Here is a 23,243-nt window from a genome sequence, read left to right on the forward strand (position 1 = left end):
AAAGAACCCCGAGTAATTGCTATTAGTCTAATTAGTTCTAATAAGACTAATAGCAATCACTCGTATGCAGATAGATATCGCCAATAGATGATGTAGATCGGAATCGTCTCCAAAATCAGGGGTTACACAGTATATTGTAGGACTCCGAACATGCTCGCCCCTCAACACAGTATACCTATTTTCGTCGTGGATGCTACACACCCCCCCCCATCCAAATCTACCTATAGATCTTCGGAAGATGGCTGAAACCGCATGCCACTAGTGCTCGCAACCCATGCTCCCGGGTCCGCGTCTTTAAACGCAGAGCCCGCAGCAATCTGGTCGTACCAGACCTTCCTAGTCCCCTGAGTGCCCTCGTAGCCATGGTCGTGCCAAGCATTGGCGTACAGCCCGACTCTGAACTGGAAATATCGTCCGTCGCCCACGGTTGTCGGGAGGTTGTAGGCATCGACTACTTTCTCTCCGTCATACCACAGTTTGAAGAACCCGGTGTTGTCGCTCTTCCAGCTGGCTTGGATCTCGACGCGGTGCCATATTCCGGCGGTTACCGTTTTTAGGTTTTTGAATTCCTTGATCTTTTGCTGGTTCGTGGGGCATACGTTGCCGTATTTGACCCTGGTTGCTAGTTGGTCGCCGTCGATCCAAACCACTAAAATAATAACGGTTAACAATTGTATCTGCGAAGAGAAAGCGTAGAGTGATTATATTGTCCGAATAACAGAATTTTCCAATGATCTAGATCAGGAAATTCCTAGACAGTCACTCCAAAGGATAAGGGGTTAAGAGTAGTGCATACTAGTACTAGGCATGTAGTCCTCGCCACAGTTTAGATCCGAGAAATCGGCAATAAACTGGGCGAGATTGTAACCCTGGGCCGGGTTGAACTGCCAGCCATCCTGGAGTAGGAAGGCAAACCCGTAAAACCCAGCGTCACCTTTGCGGTAGACATTGTACTTGACAGCTTCAGAATGATAACGGCCATTGTAGCCCGAATCGTGGATTTGAGTCATTCTAAGAGCCGTAGGGCCCTTGTAGACCTGGTCCGTCACTTCATCGACGGTGCCCTTGTGTTCATGTGTAAAGGTATCCCATCCGGCCTTCGTTCCGGTGTTGTGCCAAGACTGCGTAGCTTGAACAGCTGTTAAGCCGAGGGCGAAGAGCACGCTCAATAGATTAATGTTAATCATCTTAGCTAGGACGAAAGGTAAGAAGATTTGTTAGTTATCCTTAGAAAGTTGAGGTTTGAGGGCTCCACGGCTTTCACATTAGGAGTACAAGGTCCTAATATCTTATATAGTACGATCTGGTGAGAGGTGAGCTCATTGTGGTAAGCTTACATACCTACCTAATGTATGTGTACGAGCTGGCCAACCAGATTGTCGGCAATCCTCAAAACTGGTAATTCACTAGTTGATGCCAGGGGAGCTGCTTACTTGATCCAATACCATCGCTAGCCTCCCCAATATTAGCCAGGGGGATCTTAGTTCGAAGGGGATGATAGTTCTCAGACAAACTGTTGACCACTTATTAGGGGTCTTATTTCCGAAACCAGACAGCCCTTCTGTTCAAACATACGACTAAGCTTACAGTGCCATATCAAGGAGCTTATTTTATTACTTTAGGCGGCACTATGAAGTTCGTTGCTTCAGTCAAATTCTTCTAGTAGAATATATGGCCAGCCCGCAGCTGAATACCAGGCTGTAGAATCATGCAGGGCTATTGTAGTTTAATATTAGGTACATATCTAAAAAGCCGCTGTGTCTTACCTACCTGCTGCAAGATTGGTATTGTGATTGATCACGTTATACGACGATAGCGAATGGAGATCTTATACACACTGCTCACTTACAAAAATGTACCTGTCATACTCTCAACTCCGCTTAGAGACATACGTGAGAAGTACGTCAGCAATAGTTCGAAGATCTAAGTCCGTTAAGAATGAAATAGCCTACATCATTTTACAAATCAAACAGACATAGAAACAACAGCATCCGTTGGACGGAGCCTATCATTCAAAATCCATGTGCCCAGCTCTCATCACTATTTGAATGTGTTTTATAAGATACCTATTCAAGTCCAAGATATTTAGTAAAGTTCCTAAATTTTATATGTATCCATCCAACCGTCCTAACAGAATAAATATACAGAAGCACGAGAACTAGCTCGCGCCGGCAACGATGCTTGATACTCTACCAGAGCACCCAATATCCCAATATCGAAGCGTGCAACTTAGCTATCTGATCCTACTTATCAAAACCATACTAACCACGAACGAGCTAGAGTGTCCCAAATCTCCGCCGTGTCTACCTAAATAACCCCCAACCCACCTAGTCCATTCTAGTTTGAGTTATATTATATCTGTTCACCCAGATTTCTTGGCAACGGGTGCCAAGTGAATATTCAAGGCCGGCTTTTCCCACACGGTGAATGACCTTTGGTTTAAGATCCAGTTTCGACTATCATCATCGATCGATATGTCGAAGTTGTAAATAATCTTGGCCAGGATGAGACGCATTTCAGCGTATGCGAGACTATAGCATCATGTGTTAGCAATTCATATCTCCCACCACCATGCCTTTATACCAGGATAACAGGACTGTGAATGAAACTCGACTGATACTTACTTTCTACCGATGCAGTTTCGCGGTCCGGTGCTAAACGGTTGCATGGCGTCCTGCTGGTCGTCCTTGTATTCCGGATCGCCCAGCCACCTCTCGGGGGCAAATTTGAAAGGATTCTTCCAGAATCGCGGATCGTAGTTGACAGCCCATTGGAAGACGGAGACGACGGTCTATTGCGATCAAATCGAGTAAGCATTGCTATATATAACTGGAGAAGGGGTAGTAAATAAATCACTCACGCCTTCAGGTACAAATGTCCCTAAGATTGTCGCGCCTCCTTTAGGTGTAATTCTCGGCAGGTCGCTAGTAACTGGAGGATACTGTCTCAAAGACTCGTTGAGGCATGCAAGCATGCTAGGTAGAATCCTCGTTAGCGAACGGTACGGCCTATGGATGAATGTTCAGAATGACACTTACTAATGCAGTTGGCTAACAGATGTGAGAGTGATCTCCTGGTCGCTCCTAAAAGTAGAACGGACCTCTTCAGCGACCTTCGCGAGCTTGTCCGGGTTCGTAGTCAAGAGGTAGGTTGCTCCGCTCAAAAGTGTGGCTGTAGTTTCCGAGCCCGCGACGATCAGTAGATTTGCGTTGCTAACGAGAGTTTCGAAGTCCATGCCCAATTCATCCTTCTTTTTCACCAACCCTTCGATCAAGTCAGGCCTTTCTTTGCCAAGTTTGATTCTCTCGTGGAGTGTTTCCGAGACGAGGTTGAGGCTCTCCTTATTCTTGCCCATTAATCCCCATCGGTAAATATACTTCACTACCGGACGTAAGCCCAAATGCGCCAAGCTCTGGAATGCGGATGACTCCCTGAAAGTCTCCGTAATGAGCCTCACCCAAGGATGGTACTATTATGAGTTAGTAGTTTCTTCCACGTTCTCAAGCGGTCGGATGGAATCAAGGAAATGGTATTTAGTATCACGTACACCTGTGCCCTCTAAGCAACCGAATGACCTCCCGAAACCTAGGTCGCCGATGACGTCGAACGTTGTCCAGTTATACCAGTCTCGCATGTTAAGGCGAGCCGCGCCATTCTGGGCGTTCTCGTGTAGCCGTTGTATTAATAGTTCCACATATCCCTTGATCAAAGATTCTTGCTCTCGCATCGACTTATCGGAAAACCCGTGTGAAAGCTGCCGGCGAAGGATTGCATGTTCCTTACGTTCGGCTGTGATAAGGCTGTGAGGGAGATCGGTATTTGTTGTGTAGAATTCTATAGGCTTCGAGTTAGCATCCACACATGTCAAATATGTTTCAAATAGGGCTGTAGTAGGAAAGGATAAGACCATATTGTTCTGTTTAGTATCCATAAAATGTCACGCAAGCTAGAATGACCCGCTCGAGAGTCATAAGTGGCTTACCTGGCCATTTGGAGTTCTCTGGGGCATTGCCAACGCGGTGACCATAAATATCTTTCCATGCTTGGGGGTCGTTGAAGACAACTTCGTAAGGTGTGAGTCGGAGGACTGGTCCGTATTTGTTGTGCAACTCTCCAACTTTAACGTGTATATCGCCTTTTAATATGTGATAAACTCGCGGCAGATTGGTGAGGCGCCAGAGGAACGGCCCGGGGACGGAGCGTAAAGGATCCAAGAAGAGTCTATAGAAGATACTCCCTACGACGTAGAGAGTTAACTAGGTAATTATAGTGTAAATATTAGGCAAACTAGTAACTATTAGACCTTTAAAGGCTGGACGATCTGTGACTTACACATGCTGCTCCTATTAAAGGAATATTAACGGGATTGCCTAACTCGAAAACAGGCGCCATGGTGAACTTCAAGTGCTAGAGCTCCTAGTTCAGTCACGCCTTTGCTTTCTCTTAAGCAGACTTCTTCATACCACCAGTAACGGGGAATACTCTCACTTATATATCGGGAATTTGGGCTCCCCATACCGACAAGTCCTCGCGGAAGGATATTCGATGGCAGTACAGTATACAGCATCGCTAATCCCGAAAGGCATTAACTCAAAGCCTTGACCTATTCACAGCGGACAATATACCCCTATAAGGCAACCATACTTGGCCATTCTCCAACGGCCCTGTGCCGTCCCGTAATCGTTTACGCATATCTTACGATTTGATAATTACGAATTAGACGAAGAATTTCCCAACCAATAGCTGAACAGAGTTTCCGAACTGATCTACTTATAGAGGCTAGACTACATCACGATCCTTGTGGTAGATCACCCGTTAGCACTAGGGGATTTATGTTGCTTTGTATAATCTCCCCCACAGACGATCCCGGCCCGCACAGTCCCGGTGCACAAGGTGTACGTCGGCAGTCCAAGACAAGGTTGTAAATCTAGAACAGACCCATATCTATTGGTTGGAAATAATTACCTTGCCGTATCATGTACATAATATGATTCGTCGCGTCGATTATCGATCGTAACGTCTTCGCCCCGATGGGCAAAGCGTCGAGACGGCAGCCCTTCCGAATGCGCAGAAGACACGGCGTCGTCAAGTTGACAGACTCGACGGGCTCTTCGAGAAACCCGAAGTTTTGCTCGCTTAGCAAAAGCCGAAGTCGCCATGAAATCCGTAACGTAGCAGTACCGGACCATCGTTCAGCCGCATAATAATAAAAACTCTCCGAACTAACATTATATCTCTTATCTAAAGTCAGGCATTGCTAATTATAGTCTTATGACTGCGTAACCCAACAGGGTTGATATTGTGTAAGTAGAGGTCACCCCCCAGGCAACACAAAAGCCTCAGGTTTACACCGTACCACATTCTTATATCATAATACTGCCAATTGCACAACGTACACATAAAAGAAGTCGTTTAAGCCGCCGGAGAACTATATTACCAACAGGACCTAGAAAAGATATATAAGATACTAAGATTAGTAGCCTTATAGGCCTAGAGAGGCCAGCCACGGCGTTAAATGCCCGCATATACACAAACGTGCACGTAAAACCAAGAGCAAAATATAAATAAAGGTATAAACCTCAGCCTATTACAACTTACCTGGTAGGGGTTATGTAAAAGTCCCGACCTCTCACCTGATACCCCCACCGATAAAGCCGGGTATAAATAAATGACATCTAAGATCAACATAGGCGCTTTGATTCAAGAGTTGACGGATACTTAAAACCCTTGAACTACATGTAGTCCATTGACAACGAGGTGACATACGCAGTTTATCTTCTGTTATCAAGCGGCACCGGAGAAAAGAGTAGAGAAGGGGTAGTAAACCCCTGTGCAAACGATTGGATATATTCCATACTAGAAATAAAGAGACAAATGCCTGAGGGTATGTAGGATAAGATATTACACTGCTCCAAACCCCCGGAGCATGAAACGCCCAACTCCGCTAGTAACTATGATGCATTCCTTCAAACATGATTCAAAATGATAACAGGATGAGACGTAATTATCTTCAGCCCGAAAGTATCCCGGGAGATAACCCCAACCCTTACGCCATAATGCGACCCCAGGCTGCGCGTAATTCCACAGCAAGACTCAACAGGTCTTACGGTACTAGGCGCCAACCCTCACACCCGTAGAAGATGGAATACCCCTTCCAGTGGAGCCGTGGTTCTCATCAGGCTTTTGCGCGGCACCACCATCCGACTGATCAGCCATCAGGGGTTTCTTTGGATCATACCCAACCGACTTGACAATGCCCAGACCCTTAGTTCGCCCTTCACGAAATAGAAGCCTGTCGCCCGGGGCCAAGTATTCTGGTCGCTGAACAAATCGGAATGCTACGGTCGCCCGGTCACCGGTTCTTATGAAGGGGCGGTCTACATCGATTATTGCGCATGTCTGGGAGACTGGCCCGACATGAAGCATTGCCTGATATTTGGTCTTGATGGTGGTCGCATGCGAGAGAATCAAGACCTCGGCGACAAATTCACGGTAGACTTTAGGAAGCGGTTGCCCCTCGACTTTTGGTAAGACTACCATTCCTTTCCTCACATCTTTTCGGCGTATTTTCTTCAACGCGAAACTAGCGGATTGGCCTGCAGACGCTGCGGGTACACTGATTCTTTTTCGCTCGATAGACCGAATGCTAGTTTGAGTGAACTGACCCAGCGAGTCCGGTCCGATTAAAACGCTATCGCCAGTATGTACTACCCCTGACTTGACGATACCACTAACTACCGTACCAACGAAAGGGACAGAGAAGGTATCATTAACATGGAATTCAAAAGGAGCGTCCGTGTCATAACGTCCATGATGCGGAAGGATATTCAAGAATGTGCGAACAAGGTTAAGATTCTCGCCGGTAACGTTGGAGACCTGGAATATAGGACATATTCGTTGACTCACAAACTGGGTAGCGGTGTTGATACACTCTTCGCGATTGTTAATAAATATAGGCATTTTTCGTGCCGCTGGAGATTTTAGGATTTTGGTAATCTGCTGGATGGTCTGTTCCAAAATATTTGGAGGACAGATGTCAATTTTGGTAACCACCACCATGATTGGGACATTTAAGGCCAAAGCGATACCAAGATGTTCTTTACTCATGCCAATTAGCCCATTATTGGCGGCGACCATTAGTAAACAATAATTAGGGCTGCTAGACAACAGGCCAAAGACTGTAGTTCGTAGATAGCGTTCGTGGCCGGCTAAGTCGGTGAAGGTGATCACTTTAGCGCTGCGTTTGCCAATTTCTTCCCACGACAGTTTCCCTACATCACAGTAAGCGGCAAGAAAAGGACAGTTGGGATTTTGAACAACTTACTCCCCGGGGTGTCGGATGTAACAACATTTCCCATGGTGTCGAAACCCATTATTTCCATCCCGACGGAACTAGTGCGACCAGTTTCTATCTCGTGTTTGTGACGGAAGAGATTGACGCGAGCTTTCCCTCGCCCATCGTCGAGGTCTCCCTTAACCAAGACGCCAAGCATGGAGCTTTTCCCAGCATCAACTATATATGAGTGTCAGCACAGCTGTTTATATTATTTTACACGCAGACTAAACTCACCATTACCAACAACGGCTATTCTTGTTTCGATGACCTGCTCGATTGTAATAGGGGTTTTTCGTATTAGAATTTTCCCGGTGCAGTCTTTGTCTTTACTCTGGTTCCCTGCAATTGTTGACTCAGCTTCGACGTCGCCCCCAACATTCTTGGTGAGCAATATATCACAGTCGGCGTGAGCCTTCTTAGCCGTTTCTTTTAAACGATCTAATGCAATGTTCCACTCGTCGCTGGTGAGGCGCATCGATTCACCATTATTCTCAAATCCTAGGTCAAAAACTGCCTCGCCATGGCCCTCCAAGAGTCGTTCGTCGATGTACTCGGAAAGTTTCTGTTGGGCTGTTGCATCGTCGGAACAGGCGAGTAGGAGATCGCGTAGTGGTACATGAGGTTCGGAATCGCCTAGGTTTAATGAGTCGAGGATGTCGAGCTCTTCGTGGTGCTCAACGCAGTCGGTGGCTTTGGCACTCGGGTATCGCAATGCTTGTTGCTTTTCAACAAATTCAGCGAACTCGCTTAGGGCCTTATAACTAAGTTAGCAGATCATATCGAGAATAGGCAAGTTTTTTATGTACCGCTTCTCCTTTTCGCCGTTCATGCGGCAGCTGTTTCGCGCCTTTGCTCGTCATGTTTGCTGGTGGTTCGAGACTTGCAAGCGCAAGTGGAGCATTAATACTAGTATATTCGAATGATCATTGAGGGAATGAGAGAGTATTTGAATATATGTAGGTCAGGTTCGCTATAGGTATTATATCAATTGTAGATATGAGCGAAAGATCAAGTGAGGCGAAAACTTAAAAAGAATTAAGTACTTTGAAAGTTCCTCAAGATCGAGTCATATGTAATATTGTCGCACTGACGAGGTTTCTAGCCAACGTTGTGGATAGCTTCTAGCTAGCTACCAGGGTAGCTAACTTTAGTATGGGCCTTCTCGCCTCGTATAAGAGGCCATATATATACATAATAGATAATTATCTTTTTAAATTAATTTAAGCTTTTATCTTATTTAATCGTTTTATATAATATTTGTTTAATAATTATAAATTTTAATTTATATTTAAAATAATTATTATATTAAACATTTAAATTATTATATTAAAATCGATTATTTTTTTTTATAATTTTATTTATTTATTTATTTATTTTTATTTTTATTTTATAACGTTTAATATATTATTTTTAATAATTTTTAATATAATTATTTTAATTATTATTAAATTTAATAACCGATAAAATTTTACCGATTAATATATATAGTTTTATATATATATTAAATGGCGTAAAATATAATTATACGTTAATTTTAATATATAAAATATGTTTTATATTATAATTTATTTATTAGTTAAATTAACGATAATTGTAATAAAAAAAAAAGTTAAAATAATAATTATAAATTATAAATAAAACTTTTTTATAAATAATAAAATAAATAATTTATATAATAAAAAAAAAGGATTTTTTAATAAAATATTTATTTTAAATAATTAAATTTATATATTATATTTAAATTTAAACTTAAATTAATTATACGGTTAATTTCGAAATTTTATATTTTATTATAATAAAATTTAAAATAAATTAATTAAATAAGCCATTATTAATTTAAAAAATCGTTTATTTATTTTATAAAAAATTAACATTATTTAAAAAAAACGTTATTATTAATATATATTAAAAATATAAAATAATTATATTAACGGTTTAATTTTAATTAAACCTTAAAATATAATATAAATAATAAAAACGCGTATATATTAAAATTAAAACTTATAATTTAACCAAAATTAAAAAATAATTATTTATACAAAAATTTTTTAAAGTTATAATTATTAAAATAATTTTAAAATAAACTTAAATATAATTTAATTAAATAATTAAAAATAAAGTATTAAATTACACGTAATTTATGTTAAAAAATTATAAAAAATAATTAATAATTTTGTTATATTAAAAAATAATGCCGTTAATAAATTTAAAAGTATTTATTATTAAAATAAAAAGTATGTTAAAATATATTTATTTATATTTTAAAAAGTTAAAAAATAAATACAATTAATTAATAAAACATTATAAAAGGTTTAAATATACTGTTTATAATATAAACAATTTATAATTTTAATATATATTTAATTAAAAAAAATATAAATTTATAAAAATACGTTTTAAATTTACGAAATGGTATAAATTGTGTTAATAATTAAATAAAAAAAATAACCGTTATTTTAATTTAATAATAATATAATCTCGAAAATATTAAAAATAAAAATATAAAATAAAATTATTTTTAACGTTTATTATTTACGTTTTACGTATTTACTTTTAATTTTATAAAAAAAAGTAAATTAATAACAATTAATTTATTTTTTATAAATATATTTAACTTTATATAAAAAAGTAAATTAATAATAATTAATTTATTTTTAAAAAATATATATTTTATTTTATAAAAAAAGTAAATTAATAACGGTTAATTTATTTTTTACGGGTATTATAATTTATTAAAAAAATAAATTAACGACGGTTAATTTATAATTTATAAATATATGGGTTAAATTAAATTATTTATATAAATTTTAAATTATGGTATTTATAAAAAATATTAATAAAAAAATAAAAATATTTATTTAAATATAATTTTTTTATAACTGTTATTTTAACTAAAAAATAATATATATATTTTTGTAAATATATATAAAATTATAAATAATTATTATTTAAATTAAAAAATGGTAATAAAATAAAAAAAATAGTTTTATTAACTATATAAAGTTTTTTAAAATAAAAGTCTTAAAAGATTTAAAAGTGTATTACATTAATAAGGTTTTTAACCAATGTTATAAATAGTTTTTAACTAGTTATTAAGGTGGCTAACCCTAGTATAAGCCCTTTTGCCTCGTATAAAAGGCCATATATACACACGGTAAATAGCTATCTCCTCAGATCAATTTAAGCCCTTATCTCATCCAATCGTCTCATACAGTATCCGTTTAATAAATATGTAAAATCAGTCGGTCAATGAGTAATTCGGCAAGCTCGGGGCAAGGCGCAGGGCATACCGTCATAAGCCACATGAACCTACCACGTTTCCGAAAGCTCCCCGCTCCACCCCGCGCCGCTAAAGATTCCCAACAATTTATCGATAACAGCCCAGTAAGGCTACCTAAATTGAGAACGGCGGCCAATCACCTTTAACTAGGTATGTAGTTAATATAAAAGTGCGATAAGAAATGATAACCTAGACACTTTCCTAAGTTCTATAGTCCACAAACTCAGGACCACGCTATAAATAGAGATAATACTGACAAAGGATGTGTTCAGTACCTACGTATAACCACAGACTTCCGTAGTTAGGCTAGAGTTTCTCGCAGAACAATGAAGTTGTTTCTATGCTGTTTGGTTCTACCTCGTGACACTAACACATCCCCGTTCGATGTTACCAAGTACTCGGTACGGCGATCTCCACAAGCTGCAGGTACGTTGCAGATACGTATTTCTCCATAGGTATGAGAGAACTGAGACTTGAGGTAAGACACAACGTATATCTCTTGAGACCTGCAAATTTGCTGCCAATGGGATTGGAAAGGTGTAGAGGTATATCGTTCCGAGTTATTGAGAATTATATCGCCCCAGCTTATATTAAGCCTACTCACCGGCATTGCTGATAAAAGCGCTAGTAAAACAAGCCTTTAAACACTTCTGGTGGCTTATTTAGTGAGTATACTTTCACATTGATCTACCTTGGTGTCACATTAGAAACATGGTTTTCTTTTAAAATACTGCCGTCCTAGAATGAAGATAGCCTGTTTACTATATAGTTATCTAATGAAATAAAACCAGTGTATTTCTTATAATCTGTTACCCTAGAAATGTGATGAGCCTAAAGATTATGCGAGACAGGCTTTCTTGCATAAAGTGTTCATTATTTCAAACCGCATGATTGAACTAGAATACTTGGGTAAGTACCTATACAGGAAAATACTCACAGCATAGATACGCTCATATATACGTGCGGCTAAACCATTATATAAGAGAAACACCCGAGGGCCTAGACACTTCTAACGATAAATCGAATATGCCTGCCGAACACGTGCCCGGCCTAGATTAGATGGCCCTTTTGATAGCCACGTGCAGCTTACCTATATGATACAAGTGCCAAGATCTCTTTAAAGAGACAGCGTCGGAGACTTATACCCATGGAACTATGTCCTCAAGTGCGAGGGAGACACAGGTACATATTCCACTTATATTGACAAATTAAGACTTTGAAAAGACCCAAAACTTGCCACTTTAAGAATGGTGCAAAAGTCTCAAGAAATAAGATGTAAGTAGATAATGTACCGTGTCTCCCTCGCACTTGAGGACATACTGAGAGGAGAAGAAGAAAAGGTATGTAAATTACCCATTGGCGACGACCTCTAGATATTATATACTTGGATAGATACACACGGGCTGAAATTCAAATCCAGTAAATACCTGATATTCCCCAGGCCGCTCGCCCTTTAAACGAGGGTCTCATGCTCGAGCACTTGTAAGCGCACATTGGTGAGGCCGAGTGTACAATATAGAATATTTCTCACTAGACAGAATTGTACTATTACATCGCCACGGCGGTGGGAGCCGAAGATAGTTTCACATGACCAACTTTGTTAATGTATCGTCTAGGGCAAGTGACTGCAATAAGCCACACGGCATTCTCGCGCAGTGTAACGAGACAATGCACCGTACTGGTACAACCCCATAAATTAATTCCAAGCCGTCTCTGGTCCGGATTCTTTAAATACCGACTAACTAGTAGCTTTGTCATACTGCGAAATCACCCAGCTGGAGTTTTTGGACTGGCGAGACTGGATAGATTTCTGGCACCGGTGATGATAGGCAAGCGCCGGGACTATCTTCCGTGTGTACATATTTGACGAGAGAAGAAGCATCAGTCACCAACGAGGAACTCCCTATACCATGGGGGAGGTAGTATCATATCCTGCTAGCTTCGCCGGGGCCGCCTTGGCCTAGACTCTGCCTAGCTAATATCTCCTATTATGACGCCGTATCCACTCAATCTGGATAGTGACCGATTTGGCGCCTAGACCTCGACGTTATTTATGTCTTGTCCTAGACGCCATTAACTTCATTAGGTTTCCCATCACGGAGATGAAGGGTCCGGCAGTTCAGAAGCTAGTCTACAAGGGGTCAAGAGGTTTCTGGGGAATTGGGGTAGCTAAGCAGAATCAAGAACGCATGAAGCGGGGAATTCTTTAAGAGATGAGCATTTGGGGAAAAGACATGTGGAGAAATTTGGGGGCTAGCCTTAGAGACCGGAAACGATACCCGATCTACATCCGGCGTCGAGGCTGTTATGTGTCACTTGACTTTGAATCTACATCTCAGTACCGGTAATGGACCATTGTGAGACCCAGGTTGTCGGGTATGCTGATCTTCGCCGATTCTAGTAGGGATCGGTTTCTGCTTATCTCACGATGAACGTTCATCCATCCATCATAGAAGTTAACGGGTCGAAGATATGAAGAATTCCGAGTTACCATGTCAAAGGAAACTCGGTGAGTTAGATTCGTGATGATATATTCGCATGATAAAAAGAACTGTTGATAGAATATATGATGCAAATGTATATACGAGGTTCGACGTATAAGATACATGAGGCTACGGCGTGAAGTAAGAGGTTAGAACGTGACCCTGTTCTAGCCCGATCTTCAATCAATTTTAATGAACTGAGAGGAGAGGTAATTTAATCAACCGAACATGATATTAATCTGTGATGTCTTTGTAGCCGCCTTCGGATTATTCAAACGGATGGCTAGACGCTGAAAGGCGCTATGGCGATTTCAAGCCGGCAGAGTCGAAGGCTTCTGGAGACGCTCACTTTAGAGTAGCTGAGAATGGTTACTCCCTCCGTTTGATTTCGTGACATCAGTTTTGACAGTGCAGTTCTCGTGGGTTCGTCACTTGCATCTTCAATTGATCTCAGTCCGTGGCCAAGAAGCGAGCCGCGTTCAAGCAAGCAGGGCAAGCAGTGTATTATGACCCCTGTCCACGGGTCTGCAAATCTAGGGTAACCGCAAATCATTTCCTCATTTAACCGGATCGTGAATCTGATTTGATATCTTCACCCAAGACTCTGGGCTATGAAACGAAAGAGGACCGTCTTTCCTCTCTCGTACGATGTGGTCCACGATCTAGTCCTACATTCGCCTCCGCAAACGACTTTCCCGTCTAAGTAGAGTTGCGTTCACGATGAAAATAAAAAGGCAGCTTGATCATGTCATTTTTTGAGCTTGAAGTTCAAGCAAGCCACTAGCTTCAGACTTCTCACTCATCACACCATCTCAGCATAGGACCTACCACTTGCTAGGTTCTTTCTCTTAAGATGTATAGCAAAGCTACCACCGCCGCTTTGGCGACTCTGCTGGCCCTAGGTCACGCCCAGGAAATCGGCAAGCAGGACGCCGAGACGCATCCCAAGATCACCTGGCAGCGCTGTACTGGACCCAATAAGTGCTCCAACGTCAACGGCGAGCTCGTCATCGATTCCAACTGGCGATGGACTCACGTGGTGGATGGCTACCAAAACTGCTACGACGGCAATGATTGGAACAAGACTGCATGCCCGGATGCCAACACTTATACGAAGAACTGTGCCATCGAGGGTGCCGATTACTCGGGCACATACGGTGTGAGCACCTCCGGCAACGCTGTAACCATGAAGTTCCGAAATAAACACCAGTATGGTGTAAATATAAGGTCCCGCCTTTATCTTATAAACGGCGCCAATAAATACCAGATGTTCACAGCCAATGGCAACGAAATCGCCTTCGATGTCGAGAACGCTAACCTGGGCTATGGCCTGAACGGTGCCGTATACTTCATGTCCATAGACGAAAATGGTGGAAAGTCGCGCTACTCGTCCAACAAAGCCGGTGCCAAGTATGGTACCGGATACTGCGACTCGCAGTATGCTCGAGATCTGAAGTGGGTTGGTGGCAAGGTAGGCCAGACTCAAGCAGTCCCAATATCTAAATAGGACGTTAACTAACTTTACGCTTCTTCTTTAGGCCAATGTTGAGGGCTGGCAACCATCAAAGACGGACAAGTCTTCTGGTATCGGTAACTCGGGAGCCTGCTGTGCTGAAATGGACTTGTAGGAGGCTAACAGCATGTCCTTCGCATTGACCCCCCATCCATGCAAGAAAGACGGATACTTCGTTTGCAAAACGAAAGACTGCGGCGGTACATACTCCGAGGATCGCTACTCCGGTAGCTGTGATCCTGATGGCTGTAACTTGAACCCGTTCCGTCATGGCAACACCGACTTCTACGGTACGGGAAAGACGATCGATACCAGCAAGAAGTTCACAGTCGTGACCCAATTTCACGGCTCCGGCACATCTCTCACAAGCCTATCTCAGTATTTCATCCAGAACGGCAAGAAGTTTGAAGTTCCCAAGTCCAAGTATATGTCTGGTGGCAGCACGATCGATGCTGGCTTCTGTGGTACGTTTTTGTTCGAATATCCACACTAATATCAATACCGCTAACGCTTAATCCTGCAAATAGATGCTGCTAAGGATCTTTTCAAGGACAACAAGCAGTTCCAAGAGATGGGCGGTTTGAAGACGATGGGTCAGGCTACCGGTAAGCCTATGGTCTTGGTCTTATCCGTCTGGGACGATGTAAGTGGAATATACCACCTGCCCTTAGTGAATAGTGTAATCTGACATTTCGATAGGCTTACGCCAACATGCTTTGGTTGGATGGCGAGAGGTACCCTCTTGACCGCGCCGCGTCCGAGCCGGGTGTTGCCCGCGGCGAATGCGACGTCAACGGCAGCAAGCCCGACCAAGTCCGTGAAAAATTCAAGAACGCCAAGGTCACTTACAGTAACTTCAAGTTCGGGCCCGTCGGATCGACTTATAACCTTTAAGTTGGCGCGCGTTCCCCACTCCCCGCAAAGGCGGTTGTGGTCTAGACATGAAGGATCCGTTCACTTCACTGTCATAATTCTTACAACAATTAGTTCGGATATACGGGATAGTTAAAAGATAGAAGTAAAAGTATTCAAGTGAAGGTTTCCATCGACGTTCCCCACCCAAAATAATTTGCACTTCGAATATACACTATGTACATCTTATGCCACTTGTAAGAACCTTGACATATGATGTAACGTGCCTAAGGTGCCTAATAGTAGTTATTGATCACTTGTTGGTAACAAGGCATAGTTAGGTCCATAAATGAGAAATGAGATGTGTCACACCTAAGTATCACCTTCCTGTCTTGTAGAATCGACGATCTAGAATTGATGTTGACGATATGTACTTCAAGAACTGTGAGCCTATGACAAGCGAGGTCTCCATAGGAACTATACCGAATAGAACGAGGATCGAATAGCCGATATAAGGTATCACGAACAAAAAAAATACAGTCCCTGTTTGCCCTTGTCTAGGGAAAAATATTTTTTCCACCGATGGATCGGCGGCAAGTTGCGGCTCATAAAAGAAGTGGATTGGAATATCCACATAGAAAGAAAATCTAGTTCGCGAGTTGTGGATAACTTGGGTGAAAATATTTCAGAAGTTGTGACCAGGTGGGGCTTTCAGAAGATTCAAATTGAGTTCGGCGAGCCCCGCCGGATTAATTGCCTATTAATTGTATGGGGAAAAAATAATTTTCCTGTCACCAGGAAACATGGACAGTTGGTTACACCATGTACTATGTACCATGTACCTAGGTTACAAATGTACAGAAGTACAAAAATACAATTCATGTGACAGCGGTAGATCTCCGATATGAGATCGATTTTAATTTTAAAGGATGTCAAGTTTAAAATCTCAAATTATTACATAGCAGCTATGATTTCTAAGGTAGAGTCACACAGGCCTATTCCAAGATTGGATAGTCAGGGGAATATTCAGATTTCAAAGTTTGATCTTTTTGCCGTTGTTTTCCATTTTAGCATTTTCCTTGTTCTCTTCTAGAACTTGGTTCAGACCTCTTCCAGGTCCTTCGCCCACTTCCGCCGGCCCCCGATTTGGTAAACGGTCGCACCGCTGTGGATCTTATAGGGTAACGATCGAGTAACGCGGCCCACCAGCCATCTCTCCTATGTATGTATAGCTCTCTAACCTAGTGGTTCCAGCAGCCATCGTATGTTCTCCGTCCTTCACGATGGCTTCGATCAAGTGGGTCTATGAAATTTCTTACATATGTACCAGATCATAGTAAGGAGTCCGCCGCGAATAGAGCTTTGTTTATTTCCCGAATTAGCCAGGATAGGTGATCCGAGCTCATGAGTTAATTCGGCGGTGTGGTTGTCTCCATTGTATCACAACGTCTGATGAAGGCGTCATTGTCAGTATGTACATAGTTGAAATACCTAGCATTACCTGGTACGTAATTGCTGTTTGCATGGCAATTATTGCATCAGCTGCTCCGTCTTCCCCAGCTAACCTTATCGGTTCCTCTACGTCCATATGCTCCGACCCCGTAATGTGTGCAGGGCTGATTGCGGGGCACTTTGCGGCGTTTATGTTGTAGAAATTAGGTGTATACATTAAGGTGTGTAGTATGGTTTACAAAAAATCTTATAAGACTTTCGCCATGTATTGTAGAAAAATAGAACGCGTCTTCGTTGGCCCCTTGCCCACAAAACAGGTACCTAATACTTAACAGTGCTTCTAAAAAGAGGCATGAAAATTTAATAGTCAGGATCCCCCTTGAATCTGGCCAAATTTTCAAGTCGCCGCTTACGTAAATTCAGGGCCGTCAAAGTCGTTTGTACCTTACGGAGTCAAACGTGTACAAGAAAACTTAAGGATAAAGACCGAGAAAGAGGCGCCAGACAAAGAGCAACAAATCAGTTACGGGCGTTTGAATGCGTGCTGAGGACCCCCTGTAACCGCTGCGACTTAGTGGAGGAGCTTGAGGGCCTTGCCCGCCTGTAACTTGTAGAGTTTGCGCTGTAACTACAAGGGGCCGGACCCAGTCCGTCTCAATCCATGACACATAATTACTTGATGGAAAGCTCTGGTCGAAAGCATGATGTGAAGCAAGCCTTTAATTGCGCCAGCTACATAACGTCTTGGTCATCCGCCATATTACATATGCCATGATGGAAACTTTATTGCTAGTATTAAAATATAACTTCAAAAGAGGACGTAAGCGTCAACGAAGCGAAGTACACCGAAACTCGACTATCCTTTAATATCATCCTCGCCCGTCAGCCCTACACCACTTACACCACTTACACGATCCACCCAACTACATAGCAACGCCGCGCAAGGTCACAACGGATTTTTATTTATTTATAGAAACACGCATTCAAGAAGAACCAGTCGAGGTCTAAGACCATTGTTAGCTATTCTTCAGCTTCTTACCTTGTCACCGTTCCATCGAGACTCTTCCGTGGCATGCACTTACGGACGTCATCGTGACCAATCAAAAGCCCACAACGAATCTTGAACATTCCTAAAAGGGACACAAAGTACCGGTACCAGAAATCGTGGTAAAAAAGAGCAAGAAAATAATCGAAAGTCGACGAAGTTATTCGGTTACGAATCCGCATATACGATCATTTCTCTACTACTGCGGTTGTATTTCGCCGTTGCCCAGCATTGTCTCAAACGCAACAAAGAGGTGGCCGCCAAAGCCGGATGCATTAGTTCAGGTTCAGGTTCTACATACCTAGATCCATCGGCATCGGCATCGAGCAGCAAGCGAATCGCAGTCGCACCTACTTCATTCTTTACCTTGGGTACTACTAGCGCTTTTAAGACGCAAGGAAGTCACACGACGTAAGAGGATCCACAGGTCCAAGTGACCTAAAGCTATTCATCAAAATGCCACATCGAGTAGTAGACTTTTTTAGGTCTTCTAACGACAGTATTCACAACATCAAGGCGTCCGTACAACGGAGGAGTAATCCCAACTCTCGATCCGCCTCTAGAGAACGGCCCACCGTAACTACGGTACTCGGAAGTGCCGCCGATCACACTCAATCCTTGATTTCCGCCGCACCTCCCGTAAAGATGGCCGAACCTCTCAGGGAAAAACATAAGGACTCTCATAGCCACCATCGCCTAAGTTTTCCAAGCTTGCATCTTGGTGGTTCTAAATCTTTCAAGGAGTCATCGCAAAATCCCAATGCGTCATTAGACTGGAAAATTGAGTCGCCACCAGTTGTCATGCACGGCGAGCCGGAGAACAGCACAGGTGCTTTGATTTCCGGTCAATTATTACTCGACGTCAAGGAGGATGGGTTTGAAGTCGAAAATTTCAGTGCCAGGTTAAACATCCATATCACACAGAAAAGACCATTTGCAGGGCATTGCCAGCAATGCTCGAATCAAACGACAGAGCTCAAGTCTTGGACGTTCTTGAGCGAGCCAACGATTCTTTCTAAGCGTAAGTCCAACCTTACCTTTTCCGGACACCTTTCTTAATACATGACTTACACTATATGCAGGCATTCACGAATTTCCTTTCTCTGTTCTACTAGATGGACATTTACCTGCGACAACGGACAACGCGGTTGTCACCATTCGGTACGACTTCTTCGCGGAGGCTACGCCCCGAACCGGGCCTCCTATCAAGCTCACGAAGAATATCGACGTAAAGCGATCACTCCAAGTGCCGGAACTGCCCCACCACAGCATTCGCATATTCCCCCCAACCAACATTGCAGCTAGCGTGCACTTCACGCAAGTTGTACATCCCGTTAGCACTAACACATTCACCCTACGGCTTGACGGTATCGTGAAGCATAATCCCGATGTTAAGACTGTGGAGTATTGGAAGTTAAAACGGCTTTCATGGAAGCTCGAAGAGAATATAGAGACCGTAGCGCCAGCATGTGAGAAGCATGCGCCAAAAGATCCAGAAACCGGCTTGCCAACGAAGAAGGGCACAAAGCGCAGCGACGCACGGATAATAGCGCATGCGGATTTGCATAGCGGCTGGAAGTCGGACTACTCCCCATCTGGGAGCATCGAGATGGAAGTCCAGTACCAGATTGCACCTAGTACGAAGACCGTGTGTGACATGAAGAGCGAAGATGGTACCCAAATTACACACCAATTAGTTGTGGAGATGGTTGTTGTCCAAGAATACGCACCTACTGCCCACCCTAAACATATCACGCCTACTGGGGTGGCACGTATATTACGAATGCACTTCGGCGTCGTGATAACAGAGAGGGCGGGGTTAGGTGTCAGCTGGGACAACGAGGCACCTCCAATCTACCAAGATGTTCCGCCTTCGCCCCCTTCCTACTCGTGCGACATACCCTACGAGAGCATCGAGAGTGTCGAGGATTTGACACTAAGTCGACAAAGTCAGGAGGTTGGGAGCAGGGCCCAGAGTCCAGCATACGAGGAGCGAGCACCGTCAAGCGCGGGAGCCGATGAGGCCGCACGTTAGGATCCGTCCGACCGCCGGCATGGCATGTTTAGACGATGTTCGTTGTTGAATAGGTTGCGGAAAAAGTAGTGTGGGTTTCATTTGTCTTGCAAAAAATATTATACCCCATAAGCGATGCTTCAACGGATTGCCAGAGCTTTTTTTTTTTTTTTTTTTTTTTGCATTGGACGAGGATAGATAGAACGGTGGAATTCTACCACCCACAGCTCACAGCGCAAGGTAATTGGCATGGAGTTTGAGAGCCGCAGTTTAGACGGCTGTTAGACATATCCAACATGATGCCGCAAAAGGCAGCATAATAATCAATATAATGAAAGATAATTTTCGAAATTTACGTTAATTTAAGTAATCGTAATAATTAATTTATTAGTGAATTTTAATGCTTGGATTAATTAAAGTAAATGTTTTCGAATTAATAAATATTTGTATTTTATCGAGTGGTTTAAATTTTAGGTAATATACCATGTATTAATGATTAAAATAAACGAGGTTTAATAAACTTATTACGAAAAAAACTTATAATTAATAAATAATTTAATATGCCCGAGTTTACGAGGGGTTATTATGTCGAATTTTTTCCATGGCCCAAATAGGAAAGTAATTTAATGGGCAGTATCTGGCACGTGCACCACTTTTTAAGCGATTTGATTAGGTGCACGACCTGTATATGTGGGGCATGGCTTGGCATTTTCGTCGAAACCAGCTCCGAAAGCTAAAATGGCTTTAATTGGGTGCATCTCACAATATTATGTGGGCCTCAAAAAGATAAGATAACGCCACGTGACCACATCTGTAGCCGCACGTGACTTAACCACATGATCTAGCGATAGGCCACCAAAAACAAAAGGGATAAACTTTCGCTTATGCTTTCGCTTTCGTTTTCGCTTTCGATGGGGGCAAAGGCAGCGGCGCGAAGCGCCGCTGACTTTGCCTGTTGAGTCATGCGTTAATTAAAAAATAAATAAAGATGCGAGGTTAAGGAATCGAACCTAGGGCCTAGGTGTGGCCGGGATAACTTCGGGGTTATGGTATAGCCAGGCGATTACGTAAGGGTTGTTACGTAAACTCGGGCTATTGTGCAGCCCGGGGGGTTGCCTCCTGTTTGGTATGAAATTTTAAGCTGAAGTTATATTTAATATAAGTATAAGTATAATAAATTTTTAAAAATTAGATATTTTATTTTTACATAGTTCGTAAAAATGAGACTGCTCAGATGTCCAACTCACATCAATTCAAGATCAATCTGTTAGATTTTCAAGAACGTTGATTATTGGATAAGGTGACGGCGACAGATAATGATGAGTAGTACAACGACTTGCGAGAAAGGATTTCCAAGCTGGTTCATCATTGAAATTAAAATTACAAGTGATGCGTTTGGATCTGGCGTAATGCCATAGGTCGACTTTGTCTGCCCTCTTTGGACCTGAGAACTTACACCATAACCCGAATATTTCCAAGTTGGGGAGAAAGTTCCACCGGTCGACTGCGAAGTCAACCAATAATCTCTTCACGATCTCGGGGTTGAACCTATACTTATCGTTGTCTGCAAATAGATTCACTTCTTCTAAAGACGGCGGTAGGATCCTAACCAAGCGTGGAATAGCTTCGAATGCCTCGGGCGGAATTTTTCGCAGGATGTCCTCGCGGATTAACAACCCCCCTCTCTCCTCAGTCTCGAACGCGGGGGTGTGGAACACCCGGACATCAAGGTCAAGCCTTTTGAGACTTGTGAACTCCTTCATGGAGGCTACCCCGTTGATTACATGACCATCGAGGTACTCCAGCGTTACAATAAGCTCTTCCAAGTGATGGCCCACATTCTTCCCAATGGCAGCGATAAAGGCGGCTGCATCCCAGCGATCCAGCGAAGGTCGGCTATTATTCCTGGACACATAGCTAAACCTGAACGATTCTAGGCAGGGCGTGCGCGAAAATAGGAGAGATATACTGTCGCTATCCACATAAGTGTGCTCTAATACAAGTTTGCGCAAGCCCAAACTCATATCTAGAGAGTGACGGTGATATCCTAATGTGAGCGGTCCGCCACCATAATCCTCACAGTTAGTAAGGGATAACGACTTAGGATCTGGCGTAGTAAAGAATGACAATAAGGCGCGTAGGTCCATCTTCTCATTGTTGTTTTCGAGGTCCCGAATCCACACGTGGGCCAGCTGTCCTAGAGATGCCCCCTCGGGGTTCTCCTCGATCCTCCGACTGATCGTCTCCATCAAACTCCGGGCCTGCGAGTAGTACTCGTGATTCCAGGAAGATGTAGCCGGTGATTCCATAGCGTGCCGGTAACTTAGCGGCGGTGATAACATCAAGGATTTGAGGTTAGGAAAAAGCGTGAGTACAAATGTTCCCATAAATACCAAATATTTATCGCGACCTTCGGTATCGAGATCCTCAACTCTAGAAAGGAGAAATCTTGCCCACTCCTCCACGTCTACCCCGGCACGGCGCAAGTATGGCGATTCCGTGATAAATGCTCTCAAGCGCTCCATAGCCAGCGCATTTCCGGTAAGGCGTTTGCGCGGGTACACCACGTCCGGCCCCCTCCGCCGCTGGCAAAAATCGACATGCCAGACATATCTTGCCACAACCGGGTTATTCGCGACGGTGTAAATCCAAGTGACGATAGGCACGTAGTCCAAAATGCCTTCGAAATTGAGATATCGATTTTCTCGAATATAAGAAGCATGAGTATCGATTAAAGACTTGCCGCATTCGTAAACATAGCGACAGGTCAACATAAGCTTCTCAAACCCCTCGGGCATCGACTCCTGGATGACCTGGTGGAGAATCTCCGGGGGGAAATCCACGAGAAGCATAATGGATAGGACCTCGCGCAGGGAAGATTGCTATATTATAATTGTTATAATAATTATAGTTTGAGACCCCTCAAGGAGAGGGGTGTCGAAAGTGAATCTCACCGTAGCCTTATGATGCAGGAATTCATGTTTAGTTGCTGCGCCACAATTGGACATTAGGCGAATTCAGGCATCAAAACTTATCTCAGTAAACTCAGACCACAAATTCGATATTGTTCGTGGGGTTGTACCTCCCTTAGCCACACCACTTTTCAACCAATCAAAACCCGGAATAACCCCTTAAAATAATATCGAATTTATAGTTTAAAGCAGTTTTAAGATTTTATATACCAAAAATATACGTTTAACGTTTTAAAATAATAATATTAATAAAATTATTAAAATAATAATATTAACGCGTTTTTATAATAAATTTA

The 23,243-nt window shown here is 42.5% G+C and overlaps 6 protein-coding genes across 6 annotated transcripts; 2 read left to right on the plus strand and 4 right to left on the minus strand.

The window, feature by feature from the left end:
- Positions 1-221: 221 nt before the first annotated feature.
- Positions 222-1,890, minus strand: F4817DRAFT_362188 (polysaccharide lyase family 20 protein; the record flags this gene model as incomplete). Its single annotated transcript, XM_049306496.1, has 4 exons — positions 222-649; positions 797-1,138; positions 1,576-1,616; positions 1,850-1,890. 4 exons carry the CDS (start codon positions 1,888-1,890, stop codon positions 222-224), a joined length of 852 nt encoding a protein of 283 aa, XP_049154256.1.
- A 472-nt stretch (positions 1,891-2,362) lies between these two features.
- Positions 2,363-4,392, minus strand: F4817DRAFT_362189 (cytochrome P450; the record flags this gene model as incomplete). The annotated part of the gene is made up of 7 exons (XM_049306497.1): positions 2,363-2,531; positions 2,625-2,791; positions 2,861-2,975; positions 3,039-3,469; positions 3,548-3,834; positions 3,983-4,256; positions 4,333-4,392. The coding sequence occupies 7 exons, from the start codon at positions 4,390-4,392 to the stop codon at positions 2,363-2,365; spliced, it is 1,503 nt and encodes a 500-aa protein (XP_049154257.1).
- A 1,415-nt stretch (positions 4,393-5,807) lies between these two features.
- Positions 5,808-8,498, minus strand: F4817DRAFT_293097 (P-loop containing nucleoside triphosphate hydrolase protein). Its single transcript, XM_049299710.1, has 4 exons — positions 8,143-8,498; positions 7,571-8,090; positions 7,325-7,513; positions 5,808-7,271 (listed from the first exon to the last, which is right to left on the minus strand). Exons 1-4 carry the CDS (start codon positions 8,194-8,196, stop codon positions 6,112-6,114), a joined length of 1,923 nt encoding a protein of 640 aa, XP_049154258.1. The 5' UTR covers positions 8,197-8,498; the 3' UTR covers positions 5,808-6,111.
- Positions 8,499-13,952: 5,454 nt separating this feature from the next.
- Positions 13,953-15,506, plus strand: F4817DRAFT_362191 (glycoside hydrolase family 7 protein; the record flags this gene model as incomplete). Its single annotated transcript, XM_049306498.1, has 5 exons — positions 13,953-14,570; positions 14,638-14,643; positions 14,728-15,076; positions 15,140-15,255; positions 15,312-15,506. 5 exons carry the CDS (start codon positions 13,953-13,955, stop codon positions 15,504-15,506), a joined length of 1,284 nt encoding a protein of 427 aa, XP_049154259.1.
- Positions 15,507-18,184: 2,678 nt separating this feature from the next.
- Positions 18,185-20,368, plus strand: F4817DRAFT_352622 (uncharacterized protein). Its single transcript, XM_049305251.1, has 2 exons — positions 18,185-18,982; positions 19,044-20,368. The coding sequence occupies exons 1-2, from the start codon at positions 18,418-18,420 to the stop codon at positions 19,994-19,996; spliced, it is 1,518 nt and encodes a 505-aa protein (XP_049154260.1). The 5' UTR covers positions 18,185-18,417; the 3' UTR covers positions 19,997-20,368.
- A 658-nt stretch (positions 20,369-21,026) lies between these two features.
- On the minus strand, positions 21,027-23,013 carry F4817DRAFT_352623 (uncharacterized protein). Its single transcript, XM_049305252.1, has one exon. It carries the CDS (start codon positions 22,825-22,827, stop codon positions 21,235-21,237), a length of 1,593 nt encoding a protein of 530 aa, XP_049154261.1. The 5' UTR covers positions 22,828-23,013; the 3' UTR covers positions 21,027-21,234.
- Between the last annotated feature and the right edge of the window lie 230 nt (positions 23,014-23,243).

The sequence above is a fragment of the Daldinia loculata genome (assembly GCF_022478755.1).
Source record: "Daldinia loculata strain CBS 113971 unplaced genomic scaffold F4817scaffold_86, whole genome shotgun sequence".
NCBI classification, from domain to species: Eukaryota; Fungi; Ascomycota; class Sordariomycetes; order Xylariales; family Hypoxylaceae; genus Daldinia; species Daldinia loculata.

Bases quoted from the DNA above. Each gene is read 5' to 3' on its own strand.
- F4817DRAFT_293097 (XM_049299710.1), bottom strand. From the start codon at position 8,196: ATGACGAGCAAAGGCGCGAAACAGCTGCCGCATGAACGGCGAAAAGGA. The intron at 8,091-8,142 runs GTACATAAAAAA...CTTAGTTATAAG, and splicing joins AACGGCGAAAAGGAGAAGCG to GCCCTAAGCGAGTTCGCTGA. The intron at 7,514-7,570 runs GTGAGTTTAGTC...ACTCATATATAG, and splicing joins AATAGCCGTTGTTGGTAATG to TTGATGCTGGGAAAAGCTCC.
- F4817DRAFT_352622 (XM_049305251.1), top strand. From the start codon at position 18,418: ATGCCACATCGAGTAGTAGACTTTTTTAGGTCTTCTAACGACAGTATT. The intron at 18,983-19,043 runs GTAAGTCCAACC...CACTATATGCAG, and splicing joins GCCAACGATTCTTTCTAAGC to GCATTCACGAATTTCCTTTC.
- F4817DRAFT_352623 (XM_049305252.1), bottom strand. From the start codon at position 22,827: ATGCTTCTCGTGGATTTCCCCCCGGAGATTCTCCACCAGGTCATCCAG.